Raw genomic sequence first — 15,973 nt, 5'->3', positions numbered from 1 at the left:
GAGATAGAATGCTAGGCTAGATATCGATATTTATTCATTAATTTACAATTCATCTTTTAAGTGGTTATTCTTTATATCTCCTTCTTCTGTCTTCTCCTCCCATGTCACTTTTGGTCCTTGAGCCAGGTCTTCCGTTTCAGTGACGAGCAACGATTTAATAAGCTTCTCACTTGCTAACTTAGCACTAAAGTCCTGGATATCTCTATCGTAGTCTGTCCATTCTGGAATCTTGCGTGCCCTTTCTAGTTTAGGCTCTTTCTATAAAGCGTTAGCCTAATGGAAACTCAATCTAAGTACACCTACAGTCATTGGGTTGTTACATAGATCGATCGTCTTCGCGTCTGCTAAGCTTTCGTCTGAGTTCCATGTTTGACACCATAGCCATGACTTATCCAGCGAATGAATTGGTACCTCGGTCTGGAAATTATTTGGTAAATCTTGGTCCAAATTGGCCAATGAGCCGGGATCAGCTGAAAGTCCTTGATATTGGCCTCTCAATCGGTCTCCTGCTGCCATTTGTCTAAATCTTTTGAGATCTACAACATAGAGTGCGCTAATGTGATAATTACGACCACGAAGATAGTCCTTCCAGTAACCCCTTGTCCAGAAACGATAACCATCCATCTCTTGTCTATCCATTCCAATAGGCGGATAACCATATGCGCGACCATGTAAATCAACATCTATTAATTCTTTGAGGTCAGTCCTAACGATGTTATCTGCGTCTACGAATATGATCTTATCCAAAGACATTGGAAATAAAACATCAAGAAAGAGAATCTTGTATGCCCATAACATCCTCTGTCTTTCTTTTTGTGGACGTAACCAACTAGGCCACTTGTAAGTAACCAGCTCGTACTTGAAGTTATATTCCTTGGCCAAATGAGGTAAAAACTCAATAAACGATGGAGACAAGAAATTTTCAATGAACCAAAATTTCACAGTATGATCCGTGTGTTTTAACACCGACAAGATCATAATGGAAGCAAAACGCTACGAATATTAGTCGTGACCTTATGTAGATAGATATCATACCTCGTATAGTAGACCAGAAGCTACAGTAAAGATGTTGATATCTGCATGTTCCGATTTGCTACGCAACCCAAAGAAGCTTTTAAGGCTGAGATAGGGTTCAGTAAGCTCCACTAAAATTAAACCAAACCGTACCTTGTAATAGATTGTTTTACAAATGGTAACAAACCATCTTCATGCTGTTCTGAGAGTACGTCGATTCCTTCCATTCCTGGTTTTTTTAAGAATCGTGGATATAATTTGACGCCCTCGAAGCTGTCTACTATAAAGTCTTTGAGTCCTTCTTTGACGCTTGGGCTATTCCATCCTGCACTTCCAATACTTTCAAGCTCATATACATCTCTACCGCGCCCTTCTCTTATTTCAAGTTCCCACCTACCTGGAACAACAGCTAATTGAAGATACCCTAGGTTTGCAACCACCTGCGTATCTATTGTAGTATCTTTCAATGACAATTGAAGACCCCTCGGAGGTAAGCTAGTTCGCGAATCTCTAGCATGTCCATCAACTACAAGTTTGTCTAGCTGGTAAATAGCATTGAGATTTTTGTAAGGAGCGGTAGCCAGATTAAGGTTATCAAGATCTACTGGAGCATACACCGGTCGCGTTAACCAAGCTTGCGGTGGATCAAGTTCTAGTGTGAAAAGTGCATCGACTGGCATCTGAGAGAATTTTGTTGCATAATCAATAACATGGCCATTTTCATCGAATCGTGGCTTTGCATGCATATTGAACCTATAAAAGCGATTTGCTGCAATCTTGTCACTGTCAAGGTTGGGATTGAAAACTATTCTAATATATGTATCTCCTGCTTCTGCTATCGCGTGTAGTATTTTTGACCATTTTTGACCTTGTTCGCTGAAAGGATCTAGGATCACGTCTAACGAATATTGAGATGATAACTCTTTACCAAGACGAATCGACGTGTGTTTGGAGTGTAGGCGCTCTAATACTCTCGCGCGAGGCGTGTGAGGGGGTTCATATATGCCTTCTGGTTGTTCATTTTGTATGTTTTTCCATAGTTGTGAACCAAGTTGAGTTAAAAGATTGGCAACATCATCGACATTACCTTTCAGGCGGTGTGGAGCAATCTCCTCTAGAGCCGTAACTATAGGTAAAACTCTTTCTGCGTAATCATATTGGAACAAGTGCGAGTAGTCTTCCTCTTCCAAGCCATTTGGAGGAATTGGACCAATGACGCGACCATTTACTATAAGACCAGATTCACCTGGTTCAATATCTGTTTCATATATCCATTCACTTGCTCCTTCCATGCCTTCAGCATCTTCTGGGATTTCCCCTCTATCTTGTAATGCCTCAAAGAACTCCAAAGGTGAGACTCTTTCAGGTAAACCCTTTATCGTCTGACTTATGGAGCCAGTTGGTGTTTCAAGCTCCGAAGGATTATGAACAAATCCTAATCTAAAGGTTGGACTGACGATCATACCAGATAAAGCATGCTTGATCAACTCCATACTCTCTGGCTTGTTGAAATCAGATACCAACCATATAGTCACGTCGATTCTCTCTGGTGTGTCAGGAACTACAAATGTTGTTTCAAAAAAGTCCGATTCTGAGTGAACATAATTCATAATTTTACTTGATGGCTGTAGATATTTATTGCGACGTTTCAGTGTACTAGGCTTGTCGTAGAAGTATAAAGATACATCGCTTCTCTCGTCAATCTCAGCTTTGTAAACTGCCTTCGTGATAGCATCAGTCTGGGCTGAAATGTGTTCTTGAAGAGATAATATTAATCTCTGGTAGTTGGTTAATACGAAACGTGCCAAATTAACGTTCTCTTACATCATCGAACATAATCGGACGGCCATTGACGAATATTTCCCCTATAAAGTCGATCTCGTGTTCTCCTGGACTAACACCAAGACGCCTGGCATATTTCTGAGCTTTCTTCAAGATCTTATTCTTCGCCATATCTTCCATTACTGTATCAAATTCGTCTTGGAGAGGAACATCATTTAAAATAGGTAAATCCAGATACGCAGCTTCTGCCCTTTCGGCAAAGGTGCCGGTACGTATAGCAATATCTGAAAAATAGTCCAGACACGTCTTTACACCTCTTTTATCGATCAAATTGTAGAACAATTTCGTAGCCATCAAGCCTATATCTGTCAGAAATAATATACTTAAAATTTCCACTTACTATCATCGTTTAGAGAGTTGATGTAAGGAGTAACACCCCAACGAACAGGTATTCCGCGATCGATGAAAGCTCTCACATTCCTTGATAACATTTCGATAGCTTCGTTTTTTGACAAATCAACTACAAGAACACAGTTGATATAGTTCCTAGCCACTCTTCCCAAAGGTGATAATAAGCTACGCAGGTATGGTGACCATGATTTATTTCTATATTGTTCGTCTTTCTCAAGATCATTTATCCATCTCACCACATCACCACCCTCAATTCTATCTGAAGCATCTACCAAGCCCTCTGCAATGGAATCTGGTCTAGTGACTTGAGCGGCATACAATGCACGATGATTAAGCAATTTGATAGCATCGGATTTTGAGAAACCTAAAGTAGATATAGAATCAATGAGCTTATTTTCATTTTCAAGTTGACGCAATAAACTAAAACGAATGAGTAGGTTATAGGTAGGAAACTTCTGACTCACCTGAATGGTTCAATATCAACATCATACAGTCTACGGCCGTTTAGCCAGACAGCATTTTGGCCTGCTTCGATGTATTTTTCTTGATTATATGATAATTCCTTGAGTATATCGTTGCTGCCATCTAGGTCAGTCTCAGCTAATTGTGGCGCCAAGAGAGGAAGATTCTGTGTGATTGCAGTAAGTAAACCAAGTGGATTGTCTGATTTCTGTAGAAGAGCAATCAGGTTTCCAGATAGGCTGCGTATATCTTCCTTCGTCTCGATGGTCTGAAGTGGTTTTGTGAAAGCTTCTTTTAAAAATGGTTGCAAGACACCATACTCTTCATCTGACATATCGCTAGCAACATTGGTCTGTATGTTATTGATTTTTTCGGCGTTAACTCTGTCGTCGTGTGAGAGGTATTCGCGTTTCTTGAGATCCATTTTGACACCCCATCCTGATAACTTCTGAGGTCTAAAACTATGATCTCTCGTAGGAGCCCATCTGAGTATGTATTGAAGGCGTTTTGAACGCTTAATAAAGTAATCAAAGAATGGTTTGAAGTTCTCTGCAGTTGGATCCGCGTAGTGTATAATGATTGGTGGGTCTTCCGATGTTGGTTCGGAAAGTACGTGATCGAGGGTGCTTCCTGTAGTGTAAAAAGTATCACTAAAACAATTACAATTAGCTTTTCATGGTATGATGATATAAACCTGCCTTTCAGGCCAGGCTTGCTGGTCGAGTCTGTCAATTTCATCTACGTCACATAATTTCCTTCCCTGATAAACGACGAAATTTGGACAGGAAGGGTCGTAATAAAATCCAGCATCCTCTGCTACGTTGTATGCAGCAACTATCGCGGGTGAACTCGATTCTAATGCGATATGAAGATCGAACAACGATTGCTTTGACTTCTTAACTTGTTGTCTCGTTTTAGAGTAGATTTCTTCAGGAGTTGCACTACAATCTACTTTAGGTAACAGCTTATTGAGTATTCCTGGCTCTAATTTATGTGCTATTTCCCTGTTCGATATCAGAACCGTATATCTGCCATCACACTACTCACATCGCGATTTCGCAGTAGGGCGGCTGATTCCAGCTGGCCTGTACATCTACTGATATTGGAGGTGGTGCATGAATATCAGCGCTTGCGAAAGCTAGCAAGGCTGTCAAGAACACACTCCGGCCGAGCATCGTTGATTGTGGTGGTTGTTCAAGAAGATGTCATAGCAGTACTTTCTTTATTCTATTTAAAAGTTCATGTAACAAAATAAAAGGTATACAATCTATCCTGAAACCTTATCGAGTGAGCCCAAAATGGCTTTTGAGAATGATTTGACAGCTTCGTTTCTGCTTTCGCTACTGTTTGAATTGTAATAAGTAGGATTCGTACTCAACCGACGGTAGAAGAATGTTCCCTTCAGTAGGTTGCTTACTTCCTGAAGCTCATTCAACCTTCCAGCTTGTCTTTCGTATCCTACATAGTCTAATAATACGTCATCTTCCATCAACCGAGATTCAAGTGGTAAACCAGAATTGAGGAAATAGGCATACAGCTCTTTGTTACCGTTTTCGTGAGCCATTACAACGAATTCACGCGATGCATCAGTATCTCCTTCGATATCGACACTTGCATATGCTTGCATGTGTGCAACTTCTGGAAGGCTGTATTCTTGAATCTGTTTATCAACCTTATCTCTGTCACCAACAGGAGTTTTACTCTTCGTTGTTAAGTATTGCGTGTTCAACACACATACGCTAGATGCCCGTACTGGCATTGACCAGCACATATCTCTAGGCGCAATAAGAGCGCGTAAAATTCCAGTAACAAACAATTCCAGTGTTAAAGCAAGATCTTCTACTGGTAAACCAGTGTAATAAACACCGATACCATTCAGAAGATAACCAGCTAATGATTTGTCAGAAAGCCTGTCTAAATAAGGCTCCAATGCTATTGATTCTTCCGTTGCTAATCCAATTAAATCAGAATCTGTGGCTGATAATGTAATCAAGTCTGAAGCGACGCTTCTGCATTGAGTGCGTGTAGGCACAAAGAGTATTGCACCCTTAGATGCGGATTTAATCAACGAGTACGTTGGTTTCACGAGAGCTTTCATGAAAGCTGACATTGGTGTCACTGAATGCGTCTGGATACTTGTACTTATTGCCAAGTTTCGATGCTGTGGTGTAAAGTTATACGCGAGTGCTGGGTCCACACTTAACCACTTTCTTAAATCCTCGAAATTATCAAGGGATGCACTAATACCAACATAACGACTAGTACTGGCTTTTAATTTGAGTAAAGAAAGTGATAGTTCATAGGTAGAATTCAGAAGATGAAGATCGTCGGCAACTATGGTTGATAAATCATTCACTAATTCATCTGTTTGTCCACTTTGAAGTATCTTCATAAGAACCTCTGCACTACAAACGAACACAACTCTGTTTTGTTTCAAATGTGATTTGCGTTGCTCAGGATCAGAAGTGAGATTAACAACATTGACACTCATTGCTTTTGAGAATTTGGTGGTAATAACATGAGCAGTTTCTCTTGCTAATGCAGTACTTGGCGTGAGTATCAAAGTACGTGTATTGCGCTGCATTGTAAATGCTCTCCTTTCAATCATTATCAGCAAGATTATATCTTTTAATTAGCTACTCACCAGATAGCAAGTTGAGAAAGTGTTGATTTACCAGAATATACTGGCGCGCATAGCAAAATATTTTCGGTGTAAGCATAGAAAGACTCAAAACATTGAGTTTGGATCGAGTTGAAATTTCGAACGCCAATATTGTTCATTGCGGATTCTAATTTAAGATTACTAAGCGAAGAAGTTGACAAGAAAGGCAGGTCAATAAGCTTAGTTGAAGGATTTGGTGGTGCTGGCATTACCAGGTTTTCTAAAGAGACCGAAACCAGATCCTCAGATCCTAGCCATCGATCTGAAGCTGTTCTGATGTTAATGAAATCTATCTGCTTGCTACCGTCGATTCGCAATATGAAATCAACATTCACTTCCTCAGTTGTTGGCCTTATTTGGACATTTGACCATTGTAATATGTCAAGTTCATCCTCACTTTCAGCGATTAAAAAGAATGTTTCCAGACTCCCACTTATTTTTTCATTCCAAGTAAAGTTAGGTGTGACTTGAATTTGCAATTTCAGTACTTCATGACTTAATGGTTTCAAGTGAACGTGGAGTGATAGGGTAGGGAAACTCTTCAGGACCCTATGTAGAGCAGCCCCATGTGATTCGTTTAAATGAATTAAAGTTCCTAGTTCAGCTGGCGATAGCTCTACTAATTCCTCTATAGTGCTTTCATCTGCCCATCGAGTGATATTATAGATGACTTCATTTCTGAGACCAAATTGCTGTTTCATAGGGTGTTCATAAGGCCACAAGCGTTGCTCGAGTGCTTTGCTCATTGATATAAGTGAAGCAGCGGTCACAGCCCACTTGTGACTCAAGCTAATTTCCAATAGGGCTCTTATAAGACGAGCACCATTTTGCGCAACGTAATTACAATCTGACACGAGAGCAAAGTCATCAATGTAGGCTCTACTGATATAAGCTTGTAAAAGGATGTTACACTTCCCCTGACTTGTGTCAGTACCACCTTTAACTTGGCAAGGACAAATATCCTCCATAAGATGTTTTAATTCTGGTACTTCAGAATCACGCATTTGTATTTGATCAAACTCAACTGACTGACAAAGGACTCCCAAGATATCAGCTTCCGACATTGTTTGTGTGAGCTCTTTGTTGTATATACTAATAGATTCGTGGCAAATATAGAACTTAGACGCAATTTTACCTAAATCATCGGATTCAAAAACCATTTCATTTTCGTCAAAAGTGACCATTTTAGCTTGCGCAAGTTGACGTGCAGCAGACATAATGAGCATGTTGCGTTTATTACCCAATAGAGGATCATTCAACGGTTCGTCATGATCCATACCATACATTAAAGGATTCTTGCGCATACGGACAAACATGTAAGTGAAGGAAAGCCATTGGATGGCCTCGCTTACATTTGAAACAGAACCCAACGAGATCTCAGCGTTTAATGCGTCAACGATACCTGTGTGGAACTTCGATTCGATTGGATGAGAAGATAGAACAGCTTGGATGTAATCATCCAACTTTTCGTAAGACGTACATAGCCATGCAACACCGCTCGTAGAATAACCTGGACGACCACTTCTACCGAAAATTTGAAGTACATCCAAGATTGACAGATCGGAAAACGCACCCTTATTGCTATCATAAACCTGCGTTCCTTTGATAATAACGGCATGTGCAGGTAAGTTGACACCCCAAGCCAGGGTAGAGGTACAGCACAGTATTTTGATAGCGCCATCTTCAAACATCTTCTCCATCATACTCCTATCAGAACGCAACATTCCGGCATGATGAATACCAAAGCCTTTGTCGAAGAGCTGCTTCATCTCTCTATTCCTTGACTGAGCGATATCTCTCTTGTATACATGATAGCGTGGATGTTCAGAGCAATCAAACGAATCGAGTTGATTATCTTTCTTGGCAAACTCCATAAGCGTTTCAGCTGTCTTTACAGTTTCTTTACGTGCATGAACGAAAACCATAACTGAATGACCCTGTTCAACGAGTTCAATAGCTTTTTCATAGGCTGCTTGATCAAGATTCTTCTTTGATTGCGAACTACCTGGTTTACCTTTGACGCCAATGAAATGTTGCTCCAGAGGTATAGGTCTGAATGAGCCATCAAAGTAGAACAAACCCTTGTAACGAGATACTCTAAGGAAATCTGCAACATCAACATAATTAGGTAACGTAGCGCTCAATCCAACAATTCGAATAAGCGACTGTGTAGCCTCTACCTGTCTCAAAGTTCTTGCAACGATTGTTTCGATTACGGCACCTCTATCTTCATTGAGTAAGTGTACTTCATCAATGATCAATAGTTTAACCTTTGAAGCAAGATCACCTTCACCAGTAGGTTTGCGAGTAACTACATCCCATTTTTCAGGTGTGGTTACAATGATTTGAGTAGCATTAATTTCAGCCTTTGTTAATTGCATATCACCTGTCAACTCGCGAACCTTAATATCTAGCCAACTCAGTCTTTTGGACAGTTTTGCTGTTATTTCTGCAGCGAGTGCTTTCATAGGTGCAACGTAGATGATCTTGAAATCGTCAAGGCGTACACCGAAGCTTGATGAGCCTTTACCTTTACCAGGTCCATTTGTAAGCTTGTTCTCATCTGCAAATTGTGAAACAACTCTTAAAATAGTAAGCATTGCAACATCTGTTTTACCAGCTCCTGTTGGTGCTGTAGAGTTTGGTAAGTTAATGGATTTGAACGAAATGCTTTACGTACCACAGACGAGCATATTTTCATTGGTAGTGTAAGCAGTTGGATATACAACGGATTGAACACGGTTGAGCTTTTCATAACCCTTGAAAGAACGCTGACATAGCGCGTCCATCTCGCCAATATCGACAATACGCTCATGTAGTTTTGGTGGTATAGGTTTCGATGGCGGAATAGTGATTTCATCATAGTTCTACTTGAGTTAGAGTATCTCTACGCTGTGATAGACCGTAACTCACGTCAAAGTGATCCTTTGTTGTACCCAAAGGTAATAAATAACGCGACCCCATGGCAGAAAGAATGTTTCCACCATTAGCTGCATTTTTGTAGACATGAGGATAGTTCGGTTCTTCGACCATCTGGGAACTATTGGTAATCTATATTGAAATAATTGTAGCACTTACACCTCCTTCGTTAGAAAAGAGTGGACGTTTAGCATTGGCTTGACGTTCTTCTTCCTTACGTCTGCGAGCTTCTTCTGGAGTTATCGCTAAATAAGATTCTAAAGAAGTCAGACATTTCATCGAGGTAAGTAAGACATACCTTCTATATCGTTATTAAGGCGACCTTTCTCGCGCTTGAAAGCCTTAGTGTGTTGTTCAGCGTTTTGAGTATTCATTGCGACCTGAAACATTAGGACTAACCATTCTACACAAAGGTGAGACTTACGACGTCGGCCAGAACTCTGGCAAGCTCAGCTCTGTTGGCGAGTACAATAGAAATGACATCAAAGGCATCAAAACCAAGAGTATCTACTAGTGCTGAGGAAATATCGTCCGTAGATCTTGATGACGTTAAGAGAGAAGACACCTCGTTGATGATTTTATCGTGGAGCTCAGCGTCTGCAAAGGTAGAATTGACGAATCTAAATATGTGAGTGGTTGTGCCATAGTGTTTAATAAGGACATACTTGAGTAGATCATTGAGAGCATTTGTCGTGGCGTTTGAGCCAGAAGGACCTTCATTAGAAGGTTTATTGTGATCGTTGATACTATTTTGTCTATCTTGGAGTAATTCCGTTACTAAATTCCTGCTATCGCCATCTATCGCGTAGCTTGAACGTTCCGGTAAACTGAGAGATGTGAGATAAGCCAGAAGAGATAAATAGAACGAACATAGAAGCATCCTCCGTTACCAAAGATGGAAAAGATCTATCTTCTACTGCTACAGCACCTATCAAACTGTCAATGAACGATTCGAGCTCGTCGATCATCGTCGCAGATATGAAAGAAGCAAAAGCGTGTAGTTTTTATTAAGAAAATAACATTTTTTAATTAAATATCTCTTAGTTTGACATCTAGCCACTAAATTGTTGTAATCTGACAATCATCACATTATCACTAAATGCCATCTAAACCGAGTGATTTACGGCTAAATATACCGAATTCGTCTACGAATCTATCACAGTCTATCTTCCCTTCATCAACGCCTTCAAAATCTCAGCTGTTGAGCGTACCACCAACAAGTCCGGCAAGTAGTCGCAGGTTAGATCCGAATAGCATTTCTAGCCCATTTGTGAACCCTTCCACACCAAATCCATCCACGCAATCTCATAGTATACATCATTCACCAAGGGTTCATAGGTTCCATAGATTAGCGTCATCTTCCAAACCTGGTAATAGCTCAAAGTATAACCCAACGTCTCCATCATTCGCACATGCACCTTCTAGTGCTAACACCACTACTTTCACCAGTAGCGTCAATCCTTCTGGATCATCTAAAGGTGGTCTTACCAAGGATATTTCTACCGTTTTAGAGTTTAATGGTGACGCATGGCAAGCCCTCTGCGTTAAAGTCTTACCTTTATTCAATGGTGAGAATATGGTAAGCATATTTCATCATTATCCGGTATTCTTCACTAACACATTACAGATTACACCAATTGAGGACCTGAATACACTAGTAATACTGCATATTAAAGATACAATCGCTCGTTCGAAACCATCACGCGTTATTGAATCACTATCAAGCGATTTCAATGCCCTGATTAGCAATGGTATGCTCACTTTACGAGCAAAATTATCACAGCATGTAGACGAAGGTAGCGAGCGTTTAGCGACACGGCTCACAGAAATATGGTATGTATGCTTACCTTTTTGGATTAATACCTAACTATCACCTAGGACATTCTTTTTTGGTCAAGTTCTACCACTGCTTGAGGGTGTCTTTTTACCTTATAGCACTGATGATCATATTCAAGCTCTGTCAAAGTCCTCCACAGTCAACTCTGTCAAAGCTAACGAAGGATCTAACCATAATCACTCTTATTCAATTGATTCTGACAATTTGAAATCAAAACACTCAACGGCAGCGTCAGTTATGAATGTACGCAAATCTGTTTTAAGAGGATTCAGAGACCAGCTGATTATACCACTGTTTTCTTCACTTGAGAAGTTGTTCTTGGATCTATGCGATGATGTCATTCCAGCTACGCCTACATCAGGTGGCCTCCAATCAAAGCAGTCTTTATCTTCATTGAAATCAGCCCATCAGGCGATTCCCGATTCTTTGCCTTCAACAGCAGCGGCGATTGCTGCGAGTTCATCACAACCGACGACGAGCGCGTTCAGTCCAGTCCCCCGTTTACAGCAAATGACTTTAGTATTGTCATCAATTCGTGCATTTGACAATGCTCAGGATAATGTAGAAAGACTAGCTAGAATTCTGAGAAGATGCTACGTTGACGACGTTCAGGATCAACCTACTTCAAGTTCTGCTGGTAGTTTGTTATTCAGATCAACACAGACAAGTATGAGTATGTCACCCTTTGCTGAGCGTTTACTGGGTAAGAGAAGAGATAGAAGGGGCTGGATCCGTAAAAAGTCTAGTAATGCAAATGCATCCAGTACTGACGATCATCTTGACGATGTCGGCGGTGGACTTTACGAATTATCTTTAGAACGTGAACCTACGCAAAGAGACAGTGAAGATGAATGGTTAGATACACTACGATCACCAAATGTGTCCCCAGCATATGTCAGTACACCAACGACGAACACGCATGCTACAGAAAAGCAGCGAAACAAACCACCACCTATTATAGCGCCTCGGGGCTCAAGCTTGGCATTTGCTGGCAATGCAGATGATGCCAGCTCGTCCGACGAAGATGATTTGTCAGTTGAATTTCGACCAGTCGATGAATTACCGCGTGTGAGCACACAACCAGACCTTAGCAGGGTAAATGAGGATGATTCGAATGATTCGGAAGGTGCAGAATACTTGGGACAGAGATTGATGGGTGAAGGAAGTCGATCAAGTGAGGAAAAGACACAAGAAACTGTAGTCCAACTCGCAAGGTCACCGGTTGAGGATTCGTTAAAGAGATGGGAGAGAGCCCAGAAGGAGCTTGAAGAAATGCTAGGTATGAATGACGAACCAACGCCGACACTGAATAGTGATCACCGTTTTAGCAAGCCATTACCACCATCACCGAAACTTGTTGGTCTCGATCTGGAATCCGAGCCTGAAGAAGAGTAAAAGATTGTACTTGTATAATATTAGCAACTTGTTTGATAACAATGATGGAGGCTGATATGAATACCTCAGAAGTGAAAACCGAAGAGCCACAAGATATTCCGCGACTTGAAAACCGTAAGAAATTTGAAATTGAGCTTGAGTTTGTGCAGTCGCTGGCTCATCCGTTCTATCTACATGCATTAGCACAACAGGGATACTTTGAAAAGCCAGAATTTATAAACTATTTGAAATATCTAAACTATTGGAGAGAGTCCGTCTTCTATTATAAACGTACACCGCTGATATCGCCATAGAAGAGAATACGTTAAGTTCATCACATACCCGCATTGTCTACACAACCTAGATCTCCTAATGGAGCCTAGCTTCAGAGAGGCTATCAAGCATCAAGACGTTATACAGGCGCTACATAGGCAGCAGTACAGCGTATGGCTTGATAACAAACCACCATCAGATGCTGAAACCGTTCAACCTAAATAATTTCGCTAAGAAAAACAAGAGTATTAATTTATTGTATCAGTATCGTTAGTTTTCGTTTCTTATCATAAACTATACCTAATATTCTATAGATGATAGCCTAATAATTGGCTACAACAATGAGCTAGACTTTGAATCTTATAAGAATAATGCAATAAATAAAATAAGATTCGATTGTACACCGAAGCAAGTCGTAGTAGTCAACAATTCTCTCATAATGCTCGATACCGACGGTGTTTTATACCAATTCAACAACAACCAGCAACCAGTTAAATCAGGTATTAGAAACGTTATAAAACTATTACAATCTAATAACAACGTCGTCGTCGTCAAACAATCCAGTCTCGCTTTACTAAGGCTATATCCAAAACTCACTATCATCAATGAACTACCACTACCAGCACAGCATACGCATTCAGCTATCAACAATAACATAATATGTTTGGCTGATATCTCGAGCACTTACAGCCTCGTAAATCTTAATAACTCGAGGTTAATACCACTGTTATCTTTCAACGGAACACCTTCTATTACGCCAATTGAGGATGCAGATGAATTCTTTATGACAACAAAGAACGACGTTGGTTGTGTAGGCGTCTTCATTAACTCCTATACTGGAGAGCCCAAGCATGGTACTATCCAATTTCATTCAACTATCAGGTCTGTAGTTCATCAATCACCTCATCTTTTTACTATTTTAGACAACAATAGCTTGCAGGTACATTCCTCCATCACTCAATCATTAATTTATACGCTCGATTTATCTCATTTACAGCCCTCTTTTCTACAAACAGCACCACTTGGATTAGACGTACCTCAATTGATACCCAATCAATTAGAACTTATATCATTCCCTTTACTTGACAACAACGTAGACTATGGTGGTTCTTCAAAAGGTCCAAGTAACAACGATTCACAAACTGAAACTACACAAGTAATATTAGCTACCAAAACTGGTGGACTTTATGCATTTATACCACCATCCTTGTTTCAGCAATCGATTTGTCTCTTAGAGATGGAAACTGATGGTGCTAGAGAGCAAGCACTATCTTTAGCAAAGACTTTAAAGCAAGATGGCTTAGACTATCAATATATTCACTTATATGCTGCATTACAATTGTTTAAGCAGACATCCTTCAATGACGCTTCTATTTTGTTCACTAAATCTCAATGTGATATTCGCTTAATACTCAGGTGGTTCCCAGATCTGATAGCTGGTTTATTCGATCCTGATGAATTCGTAAGATTACCATTGGGTATATCCACTTATATTTCAAAGATTCCTCATACAATCGACCAAGTTATTGTTGCAAATTTAGAAAAAAACTACTCTCCTTACTTGTCAGTAGAGGAAGACGAACCGATTAAAGACCTTAAAACTACTCTTATGAATAATGCTCGAACGATGGTACTAGAATGTTTAAGTAGAGAGCATAGAAAGAGGCGTCGTTCGCGACAGTCATCACATAGTGACTCAGATGCGTACACTGATATGATTCTCGATACCTGTCTGGCTATAATATTTGCTGAAAAGACTTCCATGGATAGGAATGCACTTAGCATATTTGTTAGTCAACCAAACACTGTATTACTGCCAATTGCAGAACCTACATTGGTCAAACAAGGGCGATACACGGCCCTTGCTCGCTTGTATGAGACACATGGTGACACTACGCAAGCTTTGGAAATACACAAAGGGTAGGTAAGATTTATAGCGTAGTTCAATTATCTTACTTTTCTAGACTTGTTGAAGGAAGCATCACAGATATCGATTCAGTTGAGCCGTTGAAAGATACGGTAAGGTTATTGAACAAAGTGGAAGAACCAGATGTCTTATTAAACTATGGTTTATGGCTGCTCGCACATAATAGAAGTGCGGGTTTGCAGGTGAGGATATAACAATAAGACTTATTCCGAAACTAAACATCAAACAGGCACTTTCTTCGCACCCGAAAACGCCGTTAGATGAGACAAAACTATTAGAATCACTGGGGAATACGGATAAAATTGCCGAACAGGAATATTTAGAGATCTTGGTGTTAGCTCGTAATAGAGATGATAAAGACATCCGACGAGGTCTACTGGAGAGGCTCATTGGCAACGTTTTGGGTGCTTTCAAAAATGAATCAATAAGTAAAAATATGGCGAAGATAGATGATGAATACAAATCCCAAAGACGCAATAAATCCTATACTCAATATTTGACAAACCTACTTGAAAATGATCATACACGGACAGATGTCAAAGAATCCATAAAAGCGCGTATAAAATTGGTGCTTTATCTCCAAATATCAACTGATCTTGATTGGTCATCTATAATGAGATCGTTAGAACCTTTGATAAACACAACTTTAATGTTAGAGAAAGGAGTGATTCTTGGCAAGGTGAGCAACCTACTCACACCATTTGTTATCTGATGTTGTTTTTATAGTTAGAGCAACACAATGCAGCGTTGAACATTCTAGCAAGACAACTCAAAGACACATATTCTGCACAACATTATTGTGCCTTCCCGGGTTTTATTCTTAGTGCTAATCTAGCTAGGAAATGTATAAACGATTCGCATCTGTCAAATTCTTGGCTGGTTGCCTTAGCGCGCACATCGATGGTAGCAGTTTCCCCTTCGATACGTAGCCATCTCTTGAGAGTTTTGCTGGATGTTTATATGGTTGATGGTGACTTCTTTTCTGCAGAGATTGCTTCTCTGTTAGGATCTCAGGCACTACATTTGGACTTTATTGAAGTATGTTTGTCAATCTGAGATTTTATTTACTAATTTCTGACAGACATTGCCAAAAATACCGAATGACATACCATTAGCTTCCATAAAAGACTTCATGTTACGTCAGCTTCGTCGTTCGGAGCATAGAAAACGCGAGCTTAGTATACTCAAAGGGATTGCGGCTGCTGAAAATCTTACAAGAACGGAGGAGGCTTGGTTGGCTACACGAGAAGCGGGTGCCGTGGTCGAAGAAGCAGTCGATGATACCAATAATGGCTATGAAAAGGAGAAATAA

General features: G+C 40.2%; 5 protein-coding genes across 5 annotated transcripts; 3 read left to right on the top strand and 2 right to left on the bottom strand.

Moving 5' to 3' along the window:
• Positions 1 to 24: 24 nt before the first annotated feature.
• On the bottom strand, positions 25 to 4,850 carry WALSEDRAFT_31631 (hypothetical protein). The gene is made up of 9 exons (XM_006956950.1): positions 4,717 to 4,850; positions 4,368 to 4,673; positions 3,672 to 4,319; positions 3,197 to 3,627; positions 2,839 to 3,155; positions 1,168 to 2,792; positions 1,036 to 1,120; positions 304 to 993; positions 25 to 258 (listed from the first exon to the last, which is right to left on the bottom strand). Exons 1-9 carry the CDS (start codon positions 4,842 to 4,844, stop codon positions 43 to 45), a joined length of 4,446 nt encoding a protein of 1,481 aa, XP_006957012.1. The 5' UTR covers positions 4,845 to 4,850; the 3' UTR covers positions 25 to 42.
• A 44-nt stretch (positions 4,851 to 4,894) lies between these two features.
• Positions 4,895 to 10,211, bottom strand: WALSEDRAFT_43861 (Sec63-domain-containing protein). Its single transcript, XM_006956949.1, has 9 exons — positions 10,121 to 10,211; positions 9,916 to 10,077; positions 9,675 to 9,870; positions 9,549 to 9,630; positions 9,410 to 9,507; positions 9,245 to 9,364; positions 9,012 to 9,198; positions 6,314 to 8,963; positions 4,895 to 6,266 (listed from the first exon to the last, which is right to left on the bottom strand). The coding sequence occupies exons 4-9, from the start codon at positions 9,622 to 9,624 to the stop codon at positions 4,937 to 4,939; spliced, it is 4,461 nt and encodes a 1,486-aa protein (XP_006957011.1). The 5' UTR covers positions 9,625 to 9,630; positions 9,675 to 9,870; positions 9,916 to 10,077; positions 10,121 to 10,211; the 3' UTR covers positions 4,895 to 4,936.
• A 399-nt stretch (positions 10,212 to 10,610) lies between these two features.
• On the top strand, positions 10,611 to 12,483 carry WALSEDRAFT_43859 (HbrB-domain-containing protein; the record flags this gene model as incomplete). The annotated part of the gene is made up of 3 exons (XM_006956948.1): positions 10,611 to 10,829; positions 10,878 to 11,083; positions 11,129 to 12,483. The coding sequence occupies exons 1-3, from the start codon at positions 10,827 to 10,829 to the stop codon at positions 12,480 to 12,482; spliced, it is 1,563 nt and encodes a 520-aa protein (XP_006957010.1). The 5' UTR covers positions 10,611 to 10,826.
• Positions 12,484 to 12,538: 55 nt separating this feature from the next.
• WALSEDRAFT_15957 (SOH1-domain-containing protein) lies at positions 12,539 to 12,959 on the top strand (the record flags this gene model as incomplete). Its single annotated transcript, XM_006956790.1, has 2 exons — positions 12,539 to 12,732; positions 12,776 to 12,959. 2 exons carry the CDS (start codon positions 12,539 to 12,541, stop codon positions 12,957 to 12,959), a joined length of 378 nt encoding a protein of 125 aa, XP_006956852.1.
• A 1,012-nt stretch (positions 12,960 to 13,971) lies between these two features.
• On the top strand, positions 13,972 to 15,973 carry WALSEDRAFT_50484 (hypothetical protein; the record flags this gene model as incomplete). The annotated part of the gene is made up of 5 exons (XM_006957087.1): positions 13,972 to 14,654; positions 14,699 to 14,843; positions 14,891 to 15,340; positions 15,388 to 15,699; positions 15,743 to 15,973. The coding sequence occupies 5 exons, from the start codon at positions 13,972 to 13,974 to the stop codon at positions 15,971 to 15,973; spliced, it is 1,821 nt and encodes a 606-aa protein (XP_006957149.1).

The sequence above is a fragment of the Wallemia mellicola genome (genome assembly GCF_000263375.1).
Source record: "Wallemia mellicola CBS 633.66 unplaced genomic scaffold WALSEscaffold_4, whole genome shotgun sequence".
In the NCBI taxonomy this organism is placed as follows: Eukaryota; Fungi; Basidiomycota; class Wallemiomycetes; order Wallemiales; family Wallemiaceae; genus Wallemia; species Wallemia mellicola.
Note: the sequence above shows the minus strand (reverse complement) of the source record. Positions and strands in the feature narration are given on the sequence as shown.

What these genes read in the sequence shown, in the direction of transcription:
- WALSEDRAFT_31631 (XM_006956950.1), bottom strand. Translation starts at nt 4,844, where the DNA reads ATGCTCGGCCGGAGTGTGTTCTTGACAGCCTTGCTAGCTTTCGCAAGC. An exon ending in CCCTACTGCGAAATCGCGAT is followed by an intron (nt 4,674 to 4,716) that starts GTGAGTAGTGTG and finishes GATATCGAACAG; the next exon opens with GGAAATAGCACATAAATTAG. An exon ending in GTTGATATTGAACCATTCAG is followed by an intron (nt 3,628 to 3,671) that starts GTGAGTCAGAAG and finishes CATTCGTTTTAG; the next exon opens with TTTATTGCGTCAACTTGAAA.
- WALSEDRAFT_43861 (XM_006956949.1), bottom strand. Translation starts at nt 9,624, where the DNA reads ATGAATACTCAAAACGCTGAACAACACACTAAGGCTTTCAAGCGCGAG. An exon ending in TGAAAATATGCTCGTCTGTG is followed by an intron (nt 8,964 to 9,011) that starts GTACGTAAAGCA and finishes CAAACTCTACAG; the next exon opens with CACCAACAGGAGCTGGTAAA. An exon ending in CTTTCTCAACTTGCTATCTG is followed by an intron (nt 6,267 to 6,313) that starts GTGAGTAGCTAA and finishes AATGATTGAAAG; the next exon opens with GAGAGCATTTACAATGCAGC.